The 16,369-nt window shown below is 43.0% G+C and overlaps 1 protein-coding gene across 2 annotated transcripts in view; it reads right to left on the reverse strand.

Annotated features, from left to right (window-relative positions):
• DARS2 (aspartyl-tRNA synthetase 2, mitochondrial) overlaps positions 1-16,369 on the reverse strand; it is a 257,150-nt gene that overhangs the window by 87,263 nt on the left and 153,518 nt on the right. For both annotated transcript variants that reach the window (XM_078641810.1, XM_078641802.1), the window contains 4 exons: positions 13,680-13,726; positions 12,788-12,894; positions 10,293-10,362; positions 7,262-7,441 (listed from right to left, as the gene is read on the reverse strand). In XM_078641810.1, coding sequence (XP_078497936.1) covers positions 7,262-7,441; positions 10,293-10,362; positions 12,788-12,894; positions 13,680-13,726 — 404 coding nt within the window. The remainder of the gene's footprint in view (positions 1-7,261; positions 7,442-10,292; positions 10,363-12,787; positions 12,895-13,679; positions 13,727-16,369) is intronic.

Genomic DNA, 16,369 nt, shown 5'->3' on the forward strand with positions numbered 1-16,369 from the left:
CCCACGTTTCAACCATTGGAACAAGAAGGATTGGCAGTTCTCAGCTTAGAGAAATATTACTTGGCATCCCAAATCCAACATGCAACACACTGCTTAGTAGAGGAGGGCACTTGGGAAAAACTACTTTTAGGGGACACGGGAAGTCACTTTTCCCTACCTAACGCCTGATGGCGGGGATTGGAACATAGTCTCTATACCATTTCTTGTCAAGCATACTGCCTCGCATGTGGGCACTAACCGTCACGATGGTTCTAGGCAAGTCCCCTTTGCTCGGGGTATGCTTTTTGGAATCTACTGGCCGCAACACCACTTTTGTGAACCCGTCGGCCTGGAGGTTGTGAGATATTGGTCGATTTGTTTCCTAATAAAAAATTATAGCTTTCGAGGCGGCACAAGAAGGCTTCGATACAGGGCCAGGCCAATTTTTGCAGCATGCTAACATTGCAGCTATAGTATGGGATATATGGCCTAGGTTTCCAGTGGCCCAGTCACTTCAATGATGTTTAGAGGCCTCTTGGGTGGGGGCCACCATTTGATCTCCTACTTGTACAAGGCCATGACAGCAAACAGTAGGCGAGTTCTGATCCCAGCATGGGAGGCCCGGGAGGAGGATGTGTGCTTTGGTGAATACTGTGTCATGCAATGCAAGTTTTGAACGCATACACTTTCATAGTTCTTCACTGCACATATATTGCACCAGTACTACTACATAAAATGAACCCTAGAAAGGCGGCTTCCTGTCACAGGTGCTGCGGACCCGCAGCCTCTTTTTTGCATCTGACCTATGATTGCCCAGAGGTAAACAAATATTGGGTGAAAGTGCTTGCCCGAGTGAGGACTGTAGTGCAGAACCCTGTGGATATGGACCCTGCTGTCTGTCAGTTGGGCGACATATGTAGGCAGAAAAGTAAAAAAATCTGCGTTGTATGCAATCACTCCTCCTGCTCAATTGGAATGGGACAATGCTAGTATTGGACAATGATAATGTTTTCTTTGTTCTTGGCCCTGCGAAAGGGTGTGTTTTGAAGTCAAATGAATAATTTATGTACCTTGACAATTCTTCGCTATGCTGTATTGCTTCTGGTCACATTTGCCTTTTGTAAGGTATTTAAATAAAATCAATAACATTTGTTATTAAAAAAAAGAAAGGTCAAAAAATGGCTTTTAAAGTCCTGCTCCTAATGTTATTGCTGGGCAATTACATGGATGGGTTGGTGAGCACCAAGTGAGGAGTGGTGGGTGGCAGAAGCAGCTGAGTGGGCGGTAATTGAGGAGGTTTGTTTTAAGCAATGTAGGCATGACGCTAAAGAGCAAGCAAACCTTGAGGTATGGGTGGGACTGCTGGACAGATTTATGGACCCGGAGGGTGCTAGATCATCCTGTTCCACAGATGACGAGGGGTTGCATGTTGCTGATGAGGTCTAAACTTGGACTGTTGTTATGATTCGTGCGGAGGGCTGTGGGAGATGCACAGTTATAGCTTGGAAAGTTCTGTTAATGCGTATGTCGGGCAAATCATTTATGTGATGATACCATGATCATACTGTATGACCTTACCTTATCTGTGACGTGGTGGAATATGGCATTTGACTATGTTCCAGTTGCTATTTGTTTGCATCGTTGAAATTAATAAACCATGGTTTTATATATATATATATACTTTATTGGCATGAGAAATTGTGCAATCTGCCCACTAGCAGTCGCAAGGTTATTTCTAAACCAATGCTTTATGCAGTCTCTCTATTGGTGACCAGAGTGCCTGTATTTGCAGCGGATAATTCTTGGAAGAACGGCAGTCCAAAAAACTGCCTCATGAACCTTATACCTGTGTCAATAAAACGCTGCATCTACGATGGGTGAGGTTCTGTTGAGTGCCAGTTGCTAGCAGCTTGTGGTACTGTATTTTTGGAAGAGCAACCGAGCAAGAATTAGCATGACGGCACCCTTGTAAATAGAGCTGTGTCTAGCTACCGAGTACATCACAGCCCGTGCTACTACCCCCTCGAACACATTACTGTCCACAGGGAAAAACAAATGTTGCCAGTGAAACTGCATTAACCACAGTTGTGCTGTCTGTGTGAAGGCCGCCTAACAGCCGCCAGTAAATCGCCTTTGCAAATAGGTTGAAGCATATGAATGTAAAAACCACTTATAACTGCAGCTTTGTAAACATAGGGCAGCTCAGTGACAGCCCTCAGAATCTTTAACATGTACAAAAGCATGCCTGGGACTGCACAGCGCCTGCTGAGTGTGCGTTAAAAACATTTTTTGAAGAGGATGGCACCTATGTGCCCGACTATTGGAGGGTTAATTAGGCAGAGGCTGAGCTGCTCCGAATAATTAAAAAAATGAGCATAGGGAAGAATTGTATGTGCATTAAATTAAGAAGGTCAGTGTGAGTGGTCTAGTAAGTGGGCCATAGTTTGCCGCCACCAGGAGTTACCAATACCAAGGGTTGGGGCAATACTATCCATTACAAGTTGAGCCCTAAGTGCCCACTAGGAAATGAGAAACTACTGGGGATAGAATGTTCCTTCCTAATCTGAATTCCGTGGTTTTTCCACACTCCCCCTTATACTTTTACATAGGGATTTTGGCTGTTTTTAGCAGTTGAAATCTCCAGTTGAAAGTAGAGATTCACTATGCTCCCAAGGATCTTAGTATTCCATTGGAGCCATTAACAGGTGTTACTGGCAGCAAGGGAACTAAGAGGGCATTTGAAATGAGCACTTGAGTTGAGATAAATGAGGGCATGAGAGAGACAGGTCTGAATGAAGAGTGAGGGAGTTTAGCGTAACAGAACATGGTGAAAATACAAATCAAGGTGAAAGCAAGAAGAGACTGAGAAGAGGGAAATGTAAATCGAAATATGAACATCAGAGAAGGAGGGAAAGAGAAAAGGGAGGATGGGAGAGAATGGTTAGAGGAGGAAACTGGCCACAGAGAGAAAGGGGGATTTCTAATTAAGAGAAGGGGTATATGGAGATAAAAAGGGCAATGGAAGAACTAATGAGCAACCTAGAGGCATATTCTTTTGTTTTTCTGCCATTTTGTCTTTAAATAGTCAATACTGACCATGTCTCTCCTTCCAACCCTGATGACACCATAAATAGGGAAGGTCTCTATTTTGATATGGCAATCCAACATTTGTGATCTAAGGTTCACTGAAAAACGTGCATGTGAATGCCAGCAGTTAGATCTACAGAAAGTGACAATCGCAAGTCTGTAGGATATGCCCACAGGAGGTACAGCAGTGATAACAGGTCGCCGAGTGACAGTAGCAACATTTTCAGGATGAAGATAGAGAATATCACCTAAGTGTCAGTACTCATGTAATCACTTAGTCACCCACCTATTTATCCCTCTTAGTGACTCACACACCTGCTCCACAGACCTGCCTCTAACCTACATTTCACTCATGGATTAACTGCACAACTTCTGTGAGCGATGAAAGCTGGTAAAGTCTGCCCTGCTGAATCTGTTCTGCAGGAAATAAAAGAGTGCACTTTGTGCCTTCTGTGAAAGAGGAAAGTTTGCTTTATTGATGCCATACTGTAACTTTTTTTGGGGAAAGAAAAGCTTGTACTAGTGCTGCCCGATTTGAATGTGACCTGTGATGATGAAAGCTTGTACTGCTGCAGCCCTAGCTGTCCAAGACAACTGAAGGAGGGGCGCTTACACCATTTGTGTCTAATGTGTACCTGTTCTATGAAGAATGATGTTCCCAGTGATGTTGCTCTATCTAACGTATAAAACTGGGGTCTATTTCACTATATTTGAAGTAAGATATTGAGATCTATAGTCATGAGGAAGACGTCTGACTCTGCAGAAGCAATACTGGAGTGCCAAAACATATCAGAGGAAAAAGGAGTATGGTCTGATGCTGGACCCTCCCATTTTTAATTCTGTGGTAGGGAGACACCAATAAAAACATTGTTAGCTTACCCACATACAATTTTAATATAGGTCTGACAGTTTACCAAAGGGAGAACATAAATATTGACGTAAGGGACATAAAGTCGTCCAAACTAAGGAACCTAGAAGTAGAAGTTTGTACAACCAGTAAAGAGTAGTAAACCAGTGATCGGTAGTAGTCTTGGATGATTCCCAGTGCTATGAGGAGTTCACGGATGAAGGACAACACACCACATAGATGAGGGCTCATCAATAAACCCGAGTACATAAATGTGTGGTAATTTCATAATAGGTTTGTCTGTTCTAGGAGTGCTGTACTTCTTGTATGGTTAAATCTGTGTATAGTGAGTGCACAACGATCCATTAACTCCTCACTCCTATTTTAGAGCAACCTGTATTGCACCTGTATGAGGATCTGGGTGTACTATCTGATATGGCCGTGGGGCCTTATCATAGAGTACACTCACAGATACTGTTTTGGGTCCAGTCGGTATCATTTACTCTACCTTAGCTCAAGCCTGTGTAGCTGTGGCAGTAAGGCTAGGCAAATTAACTTAGCGTAAAGCATTTAACACTACCAAACAACGGAATAAGAAAGTCACACAACAAGAAAGACAAGACAACAATTTATAAAACTAGAGCATGTTTGTATGAATTTTTAGAGTCCTTACTCATCAAAATCAACCAAAGGGTTACGGGAATACAGATTTTACAAAAATTAATTATTTTATGTGCAACCGCAAACAAGCATTGATCGACAAAAACGTTGCAAGCTTTTGAAAAGTTTGAAACAGTTACTGGATCCCCTCTTCTCTAGCTATTAGATGTAATGGCAAAGTCGAACTGGCAGTGTCACACACTGCCCTTTCAGTCTGCAGTGGCAGACAGGTCCATTTTGTCTCTTTAACAAGCAGGGTGAAACAAACAGTGCCTGAATGAACACTCCGTCTTACATGCCCTTGGTACCCTGGATACCATATACTAGGGACTTATAGGTGAGTCAGACCTTGCCAACTGGATATATCAGAGTAAATATACCTTTTGTAATGGGTCAGAACACTACTGTCTGGTTAGCAGGCCTCACTACACTCTCAAAGTAAAAAAACAGCAGCTAATAGTCCAAATGGGGCAAAAAGTGGGGGAAAACCTGCACAAAAACCTGTTTCCTTAGAACCTGTTTCTGTATGTGTGAGAGAACACGGTTGTGTTCCTCCTGCTACTGCCGTCTGTCTTTTGCTTATTCTTTGTGCTACGGAACGATGTACTGTTGATGCCCATGTTGTACTATTATTGTGCTGTGTTCAACTACAAAAAAGACAATAATGTGCATTCCCAATGTGTGTTTTAATAAACAACGTGAATGAAAGACTGAACCCTGACAAAATATGTCAGAAGGGTTTACGTTTGGTTTTACATTTAACAAGCAGTTTTTTAATGGATTAGATAACTTTGAAGAATGGTAAAACACTTAGCATCCTGAGGTTTTGAGCCTATAATGACATTGTTTAAAGCAAAACTAGAAACAAAACAAAATTATGTTAGCTGAAGAGCCTGGAAAGGCTGATGGTATTATGTCATACTGCCACTTGGCAGACCTGTGAAATGCAAAATAAAATGTAGTTCGTGACTTTCAGCCTTTTTGTCTTGTAGTCAATCAAGGCTTTAACAACCAAGTAGGTGAGAGGAAAATAGCCTTTTAAATGCAGATGTGAGCATTTCACTGCTAAAGGGATAACATTAACACTCCCTGGAAAAACAAATGGGTTTGTTAAAGAAACATTTACCAGAACAATTCTTGCAGCAGCTGAATGGGTCTGAAAAGCTACAGAAAAAGGACAATTTCTAAGCAAGTCCTCAACCTAGAGGTTAATGTGATTTAGGTGGAGTGCCTGCAACACCACTGTGGCATTGAACAGGTGCAGCATGTCCTGCAGATACTGCACTGCAAGGCCCGTCAGAGGTGCTGCGTCTGGCTGCAAATTGTCAAACCTTATTTCTAATGTACTGCACCCTTGTAAATACAAGAGTATTGGAACTTTTTAATCATGCTTGTTTTGTACCTTTTATGATCATTTGTTTTCAACGTTCGAGTAAAAAAATGTAATTGAGTTGAAATCGAGTGAGAACTAAAGTGCACATTACAAACCACAAAGCTTGCCAGTGGTATTATGTACTATAGATTAAACTAGTTCTGTGAAAATGATGTAATGAATCCACTAAAACGACAAATTCAAAATGGATACCATTCCAAAATGGGTGCATTGCATTTGTGAAGAAAACCTGCCAGCCCTTTCTTATCTAAGTTGTATCATCAAGTGGCCTTTCGGACTGGCATCAACTGCCAGACCACTGGTCTTCTTTTAATGACACAAGCCCTGCCTGCCTCCATAGTGTCTGGCTGTGCTGCTAAGTCCTCTCAGGTTCTGCTGTAGTTGAAAAGGGTCAACTCTTATTGCAGGAGACAGAACATGCGTGCAGCTAGCGGTGACAGCTGAAGAAAACAGCAGTGATAGAACAATGGAGTGGTGGTGATAGGTGGGGTAAAAGGAGGCTCTCAGAAAGTCTCACCATGAAAAAATAGAACAGGAGACTGGAATAAGTGCCACGTTTGATAACTTTTCAAAAACTAAATCTGGATAAAACATAGTCCAAGGCCCCACGTTGAGAGTTAAAATAATATAGCAAAGTACAATCTTGTGGAAGGAGTCTAACGCTTCAATGGAGTGGTAGGTTTACACAGGTGAAATCCATGTTTCAATGGCCCCTTATTTCACTTTTTATGCATACCAGCACCCCTCTTGGGGTGCATTGGTATGTTGATTCAACTTACTCATACTTCAATCCCGCACATAAATCTGAGCTTAAAACATTTTTAATGGGCTGAACAATGGATATGGCGGCTTGGCTTGGCTCAACACCAACCCACCAGTGTAGTTCTATCAATCGTGGCCTGTGGAAGACAACTGCTTCTGTATATTGCATTTACTGAATTTTATAAAAACGTATCCTCTGCTGGGGGGTGGTACTTCAGAGTATAGAGCAGGATGGCGTGTCATGGAACTGCAGTTAAACTGCAAATTCCCATGCCCACTAAAGAAGGCGCAAAGGAGTCAGAGCAAAGGAGTGGCCCACGTAAGTTTGTGAACAGTAGAGCCCTTTCTGTCCTTTACCTCTTTTACCCTTTAAAACAGGTATTGACTATGCATTGAAAAAGACAAAACGCAAAGTATGCTTATAATTTGCTAATAGGGTAATATCTACACATATAAATACTGATCTACAAAGGGAAAGCTGGAGACCACGTTGGAGCTCTTGGCTCACATTAAAAGGCAATCAGGGGACAAACCTTCATTCCAAAGCGCGTGTCTGGCTTGTCGGTGCCATAGGTGGCCATGGCTTCAGCATAAGTCATAGAAGGGAATTGTGCTGGTAATGCCTCTTTCTCCTCAGGCCAAGAGTACTGTAGCAACCCCTCTATCAGCCTCTGTATCCCGGCCTGATCCACAAATGACATCTCGATATCCACCTTAAAAAAAAAAATCAGACAAACGCAAAACAAACAATAGTCACTTTCAAAGATTGTTGTCAGCCAGAACCAACTAGGAGGTTGTTTGATATCTTTTTGCATAAGGTTGAAACATGTGGCCATAATGAAAATATTCAAGAATGAGGGACAAAAAAGGCACGTCCAACACTGCCAAAATGACTTGTCACACATAATGCCAAACTTTGTTTTTCACGTGGCCCACTCTGTATCTGAACGATAGCATTAAGTCTCATGATTTCAGCAAGCAGCTGAAGGGTTCTCTGCACTGTGGTGGACAGGAAGGAAAAGCAGGGCACATGATGAGCTAAAGAATGCTTAGATCTGTGCATGGAGCTGGGGATAAAAAAAGAGGAGGCAGGAGTAGGTATGTACTTTAAGTGCTATTGGGATGATTATCTGTGCTGTTTGGAGAAAGAAAATAAACAGTGTCAACTACTTCTATATTTTGTTGTCACTTGTGAATGAATGCTTAAATCAAGGGGTCAAGAATGGGATTAACACACACTTTGTGATTGCCCAAAATAAGTAATTAATCTTTAAGTGAATTTCATATAAATGTAATCTATATTTACATGCATAACTAAACGTCATGATGTCTCTTAAAAATGTTCTCCTCTCAAGAAGAGACAATTTTTAGAGACACATTTTCTCCCTGTTGGATAGCACATAAGCCTACAATTAACTGGGCCCCTCTACTCTAATTCAAGGAATCCTCATGAAGACCTCCCTAATTCAGATCCCACGAAGGGGGAATGTGACGAGTGAGAAGCAGGCTGTAAATACGACTAGAGTGACTCACAGAAAGGAACATACCAACTGAACGAACAGAAACTTGTTTTTTCTGAGTGTTCCCTCACCCTTATTAAGGACACTATTCATGTCAAGTTAGATTAACTTTAGGAGGAAAGCAATATCATCAAAAGGAAGACGGCTTATTGAATTTACTATTTGTGGGAATTGGGATTATACCATTTTAATGTTTTTAATATGTGGGATCAATAGAATGGTTGCAATTGGACATTCCAGTCGCAAAGAGAAGCACACTGGGAATGGAAATTTATTTTTAAGTTAGGATCCTGTTGTGTGGCAAAAAAGTTCAAAGTCCAAGAAAAATGCCAGTGTGCTTGCTCTTGCATTAACCACATGACCCAATTGGCAATTGGGGTGATGTCTTTATGTTTATAGTTAAGGCTCCCACCTTTCAGTTTTTACTGATTATTACAGATACATACAGAGAGAAAATAATGTATTTTCCTGTCTGTATTTATTTTTAAACGTTGATAAAAATGGAAATTGTATTCTTTTTTGAGTAAGTCTAAATGCTGTCAGTCATGATTGCCAGGCCAATAGCTGTGCAGATTGACAGGTATGGGGTTAAAAATATGGAATTTTAGTAAAGAAGGTTAAACAGCAATAGATATGCATACCCTGGATACTAAAATGTTCATGTTTTCATATAAGTGCATTGATTTATCATCTGTAGGTGGCCATATCATTTTAACCTATCCGGCAATCAAGCTTGCATACACACTTATTGGTTACATAAATGTGGAACAATACTAGTTTCAACTTAATTTTTTCAGAAACCCCCCAAAAATATGGATAAATACTGATGGAAATGTCAAACAAAATAAATGCCATCAAACCGGAAACCCTATTCATAATAGGCACAGGAGAGAGAGCGTCAGAGGAGCTTAATGTAATTTGTCTGCAACAGATTTCATAAATTCGCATGACTAAAATGTTAAATCATTTTAATTTTTAAGATATTAATGTACACCCATGATAACCGTTTGAGTGTAAAAATAAACACAGGAATGGGATGAGGTGCCAAGCCGGCTTTTCCTACGTTTTTCAGTTCTTAGCACAAAATTAAACCAATGTAGGCAAGGGAATTTGCACAAGTCTAAATTCAGTAGTAGAAGCAGGGACCCAGGATGCTATGAAAGGGAAAATAGAATACAAATACTAGTTTAACAATACTAACATAGCTCCAAATTTGGAAGTCTTAATTTGAATACAAACCAATCTAGGAAGTTTCTCTTTTCTGGATCTGGATTTGGAGGTATTTGGCTGTAAAAATGTCTTTACAGAAGCACTGGAACATAGGAATAAAAGTGAAGCAACGGAAAGCGAAGCAAACACGAGTGCTGCTGAAAGGGGAGCAACACAGCGGGAATTCAGGCCCCAGAAACAAGAGAAGGGAACAGAAGAGGAGCCAAACAAGAACAAAGAGAAGGCAAATGAAGAGAATCAGGCATGGTAGAAATAAGACAAACGACTTACATCAGGAGTTGCTGGAATAGAAAGCAACGGGGAGCAGCAAGAAGAAAAGCAGCAAAAATAACAGATGGCAAATGAGAAATACACAGTTATGTAGGTCATAGGTGGGACTGCAAAGGCAGTGGTAGAAAGATGATTGGTGGGACGTGAATGGAAGGAGGAGCAAATAGAAGAGAAAGTAGGAAGTGGATCCGGTGGCGAGGGGATAAAGAGGACGCGGTGAGTGGCAGAACAGTAGTGCCAGTAAGAGAAGGAGGAGAGCAGCTGGAAGGAAAAAAGAAGAACACTGTGTTATGAAAGAAGAGGAGCCGCCACAGGTGAGGGAACATCGAGGGCATGAGAAGGACTGAGCAGGTAGGAGAAAGGTGAACAGAAAAATATAAGAGAGGCGTGCTTAACCTGGTGACAGACATACCTGGATGACCATAGCAAAAAACAAAGTGCTACCACATGAAGGATAACATACCATCTTTGCCCTCTCCACTTAACCACTGCCCACCCTCATCACTGGTATGCTTGAAAAAAGGACAGAACAGTTTGCAATTACCTGCGTGAATTCAGGCTGCCGGTTTGGTCTGGAACCCTCATCACGATAGCAGCGGGCAACCTGAAAGTACCTGCAGGAAAACAACAAGCAATGAACTTTACACAAATCTCAAACTAGCACAGCAGCCTCTGTTTACATAAACCGGTTTCATTCCAAAATTCCGAGATAAAGAGGGTTATGGATAAGATGACTTCCTGAGGATGACCTTTGTTTCACTTGTGCAGGAGGAAACAAGGGAATTGTACACATCCTCCAATGTGGATCTTTGCAAAATTAAGGAATTTTATACACCGTATGTGTTGGACTCATGCTAAAATAATACCTCTTACAGAAATTTAGCACAACTTTCAAAAGACCTCTTCAAGCACTGTGGCTACATCAAGCAGCACAGGATGGTCTGGCCTGTGTATGATAAACTACAGAAAACCGCTAAAAGGGAGATGGAGGATAACATTGATAGCCAAATTATGATCTGTATGTGGGTGTTCGACAAAAGATTCCCGAAGATGGATGGTTTACTGTCAATGCAGACTGGGAATCACCTGGGAAAGACAAATCAGTTTGTGAGGTGAGTGAGGGACCTGAATGCATTTCACCAAGTCTGGATTGAGATAGAGCACACCAATGACCTTCTGTAAGATAAGGCTGCTGCAACCCTTTGGCCTGTATCAAGATACAATTTCAGCAGCAACTTTCAAAACTCCATATTCCACCGTAAGATTTAACACATCTGCTTGTGCTTCGGTGGAGAAGGGAACTCATAACTCTTTGGTTTATAATGCTCATTTTATTGTTGCACGGTGAGAGGTTGGACTCAAATCAGAAGATCACAATCAAGAAAGGATCAATAATTTCCAAACGGCAGCCTATGCAGGTTTAATAAACTAATAAAAGTGCATTGAGTAACGAATTTAGGCTTTAAAAAATTGCCGCATAAGGACTTCTGATGAAAATTCCCCAAATCAACTCAGGCATCGAGGATCCTGAATACTTGTTGTGGGACACACTGTAATGTACAACGATGAGTGAAAGAAAGGGACATACACAGCTTGTTGATGGTCGTGAAAAACAAAGGCCCATTGCAATACACTTTACATGTTTCCTTGAAACTACTAGGAATAGTGTCTTATTTTGAGCTCTATTACAACGGGATTCATTGAATTCAAGAATGCTTGTCTCTTAGTAGCCCAAGCTACACGTTATTTCCCTGTCTAACATGGCCAACCTTGTGGAATGGTGGCATCTAGGAGCACTGCTAGGAGACAGACAGATACAACGTAGCAAAACAAACTAGAAATTAACACAGAAGCACACTGCAGGCAATGTGTCAGTACCAACATCCTGCAAACAACACCATGTCTGTTATAGGTTATTCATTTGTAGATAGTACTGGTTCACATGAGCCCCAATGTTTTCCAGACTTGGATTTGACCTAAATCAACTAGGTAGTCATCTACTTTGGGACTTCGGTAGCACACATGAAATCCAAAGACAGCATCAACACACATAATGCCTTAAGAGGGACAGTGGAATTTCTTGGATGCACACACATGGATAAAAATCAAACACCTTCTAGCAGTCAGATGTATCTTCTGGAAGGAATTTATGTTTTGCAAGGGGATATAGCAGAGTTCCTTTAAAGTTCTTGGCTACATGCAAGGCCCGGCCTCGCTATGTTAATGTGCAGCATGTGGGGCACAAGGCAGTTCCGTAGACTAATTTCAATGGAAACCTTTATGGGGACAATAAAAATCCAAATCTGAAAACAAGCAAGAGAACCTCTGCCTCACCATGCCCGATGATTTAGAGACATCGTCTTTGTGTACACTTCAGGGATGGCAGCTAGGCTGTGGACAGGAAGCACTTGACCCTTCTGACTACATTGAAGCAAAATAGCTCCATTAGTAATTTTACTAGGTGTGGAGATGGCCACTTCGTATGATGACAAAAACAACAAAGGCCTCCCTAATTTGCTACCAAGTGTGAAACCTAAAATCACCAGTGTTGAGCAGGTGGACAAGATGAGAATGCCCATCTGGCCTTCTCCATGTGTCACATTACGGGAGAGGGAGCATGGACTCCCAAAACTCTTTCAGATATTTTCACACATAGATAGATATCCAGGCAGTGTTTATATCCAAAACATATTATTGTAGTAATACTTAGGGTTACATCCTCAAATATTCTTATTTTTCTTGCAATTGGGAGCACAATTCTGGTGCGTTTTTATGCTTGGGGAGTCAATATCGGCAAAACAAGCAAACATTTTAGTATGGAACAGAGGGGCCTGATAAATGTTCGACTTTGCACTAGTTGGGCTTCAGAAAATAATTTTGCTACAATGTTAAGGTTTGACCTACAGAGCTTGGGTGTTAAATGACTGACAAACATCAAGTACGCAATCAGGAAAACATCTTATGCACGTCTGGTGTATTGGACCACATGACAGAAAGGAAGGCCTGCTTGAAGATAAGCCATTAGGAATTATCGCTCACCTATCCAGTCCTCCCACCATGAGAAGCTGCTTAAACTGCTGAGGACTTTGTGGTAGTGAATAAAACTTCCCCGGCTCCCGGGTCGGCACCAGGAATTCCTTTGCACCCTGTAACAAAAACATACAGAAAAAATGTCTGAAAAGAAGGAGGAGGAAAAAATGTTGGTGGTTGGGGCATAAATGCATTGAAGGAGCCAAAGGAAATACACAGATTGCAAGGCTGCAAAAAAGGGAAAAAGAATAAAAAAAACTTAAGATGACTGAAAAAAAAAGAGAGAACGGGGAAACAAGAAGTAGTGAAAATAACAGAGTCAAGCACAGGAAAAAACAGCACCACTGATGGCCAACACACATTCCACAGAAAAATTACACACCCGACATATGTGCGAACAAATGCAAACACTCACAATCGCTATAAAATCACTATTCTCTAACCATCCAAGGGTAATCCCACCCAGGAAAACACACCTGTTGGTATTAATACACTTTCTTCATACAGTCCCAGCAAAAAACACCCATATATGGGCATCACTGCACCCTCCTTAACCACTGTGGGGAAAACTACACCTGTGGGAATCGATGCAGCTGGTATCAGTCACAGTGGAGGAGTTATACTTTCTTCAGCTCTTCAAGGTGTTGACTTTTTACTGGTTTTACACAAGCATGTTGGATACTGGTCACAATGGACTCATGTGCAGTACTACTAGTTTAACATACTTCTTCCACAGAAATGGGAAATAATGTACTCCCATCACTGTGAAGGGACTGCAAGAATTTGTGATTTAAAATATTTGCCACAGTCACTGTTCCTTCTACTAACGAGGAGCCTGTGTCGCTGGTTGGACATGCTGGAGGCATGGCGCAAAGCTATTCCTTAAGATGGCTGTACTTACGCCAGGTGTTCTCTTGAAGAGGGTAGGCGTTTCCACATCCACAAATCCTACAGAGAAAGAAAATGTGAGAATTCAGTTTGAAAGAGGTCTCAGTCCCACTCCTTCCTCTCCTAAATATGTCAACTCGAAGCATACACTTCTAAAATGAGGCCTGCAGAAAAAAAATCCTAGAATCCTGTTCTTCATTTCGTCTTTTATCCGGTTTGCCCGTTATTTAGTCTGTGTAGAATTGTTCTGCTTAGCTCCTCCATATGCTATGTGCCTTAGCTCATTTTCTATCCTTTAAATTCCATCCGTCTTCTAATCTTTGTTGTTTATCCATTCAGTCTTTTTTTTCCCCTCGCGTCATTGTTAACTTTTACTTCATATGTTTATGTTTGCTGCAAGTTTATTTTTTTTGCCCTCCACGTTTAACATGTTACATATTTATTCAAATTTTTACGTCGAGCTTCGAGGCATGCTGTATTCAGGTATGGACTTGAAGCTCTGCACATTTTCCACTCATCTTTTCAATTGCCTCTGGACACTGTAGTTTCTAAATGGTTGCTTTTCATTTATCAATAGGCTTAGTAGTCCCTCCTTAGTACTGCCTTGTCTGCATTTGTAACCTCCCATAAGGACTGGACTTTTTACTTGGGCTGTTACACGGTCTGTTTTATCTACAGTCTTTGAGCACTATTTTCTTTAATGATTTTCCCCTATTGCAAGCACGAAGTGCTTTCCTGCAAGGGTACCCGCATTTCCACCGGGCACCGTGCTACGGTTTCCGCAATGCGCCGCTTTTACATTTTTATTGGGCCAACATGACAAACAAATGCTTTTTTTTTTTAAAAGCTCCCCATACCAAGCTTTCACTTTAATGGCGGCCAGGCACCTTTCTTTACACAAGCCGCGTCTAAAGAAAGGGGCGTGACTGCCACTAAAGTGAAAGCGCGGCATGGGGCGCGTTTACAAAAAAAAAAAACATTTGCAATGCAATAGGTCTCACATTTGCGAGAGTTTAAGCTATTGGCAATGTAAATGAAAAAGCCCTTTATTTATCCATTTTAAAAACATAACAAATAAAAAAGCATTGGCATAGCCAATAGGTCTTGACTTTGGGACATTATAAGTGTTTAGCCATGCAACAGTTGATGTTGCAACAAGGATATTGTGCTGCATAATTAAATACTTATAAGGTCCCAAAGGGGAGACCTATTGGCTATGCCAATGCTTGTTGCGAAATGCCCCAGTTTCTGGTTTTCAGAATCTGATCACCCTAGGTAAAGGAGGCGGATGACTGCAGCAGGTACAACAAGACTCTTATTCCTCAGTGATGCTTAAGGACACAGTGCTAGGGTGTGACTGCCAATCTTCCTCTCAAATATCTATATTTTCATGCAGTGTCAAGCAATCGTGACAAGCTGGCAATAGCTACTACCTTCCGTGGTAGGTCAAGGGGTCACAACGATGCTTCCCTGACTTATCAGCAGCACAAGGTGGCAAGAGACGTGGACACCATCTCACCCCCACCCACGCCATTTCGGTCCCTAAGGAGCGTCCGGCGTTTCGGTCCTTTGTTGACAGGGCTCACAAGGGGGGCTCCGGAGAGACAGAGATAGAGAAAGGCAGAAGGGGGAGCCTGAGAAAAAGCAGCTCTGCTGATATCTGGGAGATTGGTTTCAGACGGGACCTGCTCCCTCTGCCAAGTATATATCTGTGCGGGGTGTAGTTACTTAACATTAATCTCTGGCTGAACTCTGTAACTTTATCGGCGAGCAAGGCTGGCCCCATCTCTAGGCCCGGCCATTCTCATATAGGCCCAATAGCGCACTGATAGATTACAGCAGACGGCGCGCGGCGGGAGGGGCCGAGGGCCAGGCAGGCACGTAATGGCGGAGAGACAAAGGCAGCAGGGGTGTAACACATGCCCCCGCAGCCCCGCGTTGCGGGGGGGCCACGCGCTCCAGGGGGCCCCACCCGGCCCCTCACTGAAATGATGCACATTGATTGACATTCATTATTGATTTTAATTATGGACGGTCCGCCAAAATAGTGCACTGCGTGGGCCCCGGCCGTGGCCCCTCCAAGTCTTAGAAATGGTGCGGGTGCCCCGGCCGGGGCCCCTGGAGTCTTAGAAATGGTGCGGGCCGGGGCCCGTGATGAGTGAGGCAGTGGCAGTCAGAGTGTAGTGCACTCTTTTGTATATTATCATTCTGGGCCCCGGACGGGCCGCCCGGGCCCTGAGGCTCTTGACTGGTGGTGCGTGGGCCCCGGCCGTGGCCCCTCCAAGTCTTAGAAATGGTGCGGGTGCCCCGGCCGGGGCCCCTGGAGTCTTAGAAATGGTGCGGGCCGGGACCCCGCCTGCCCAGGGCCCCAGTGGAGTCTTAGAAATGGTGCGGGCCGGGGCCCGTGATGAGTGAGGCAGTGGCAGTCAGAGTGTAGTGCACTCTTTAGTATATTATCATTCTGGGCCCCAGACGGGCGCCCGGGCCCTGAGGCTCTTGACTGGTGGTGCGGGGACCCCGGCCGGGGCCCCTAATATTGTTACAAGGTCAAGGTGATTGGTGCGGGGCGCCGTCCGGGGCCCATGAGCTGGCAGTGACTCGAATGGTGCACTGCAGGAATGGTGCGGGGACCCGACCGGGGCCCGTGAGGCTGGCAGCACTGACTGCAGGAATGGTGCGGGGCCCTGGCTGGGGCCCGTGAGG

Source organism: Lissotriton helveticus, chromosome 1_1 (genome assembly GCF_964261635.1).
Source record: "Lissotriton helveticus chromosome 1_1, aLisHel1.1, whole genome shotgun sequence".
Lineage (NCBI taxonomy): Eukaryota > Metazoa > Chordata > Amphibia > Caudata > Salamandridae > Lissotriton > Lissotriton helveticus.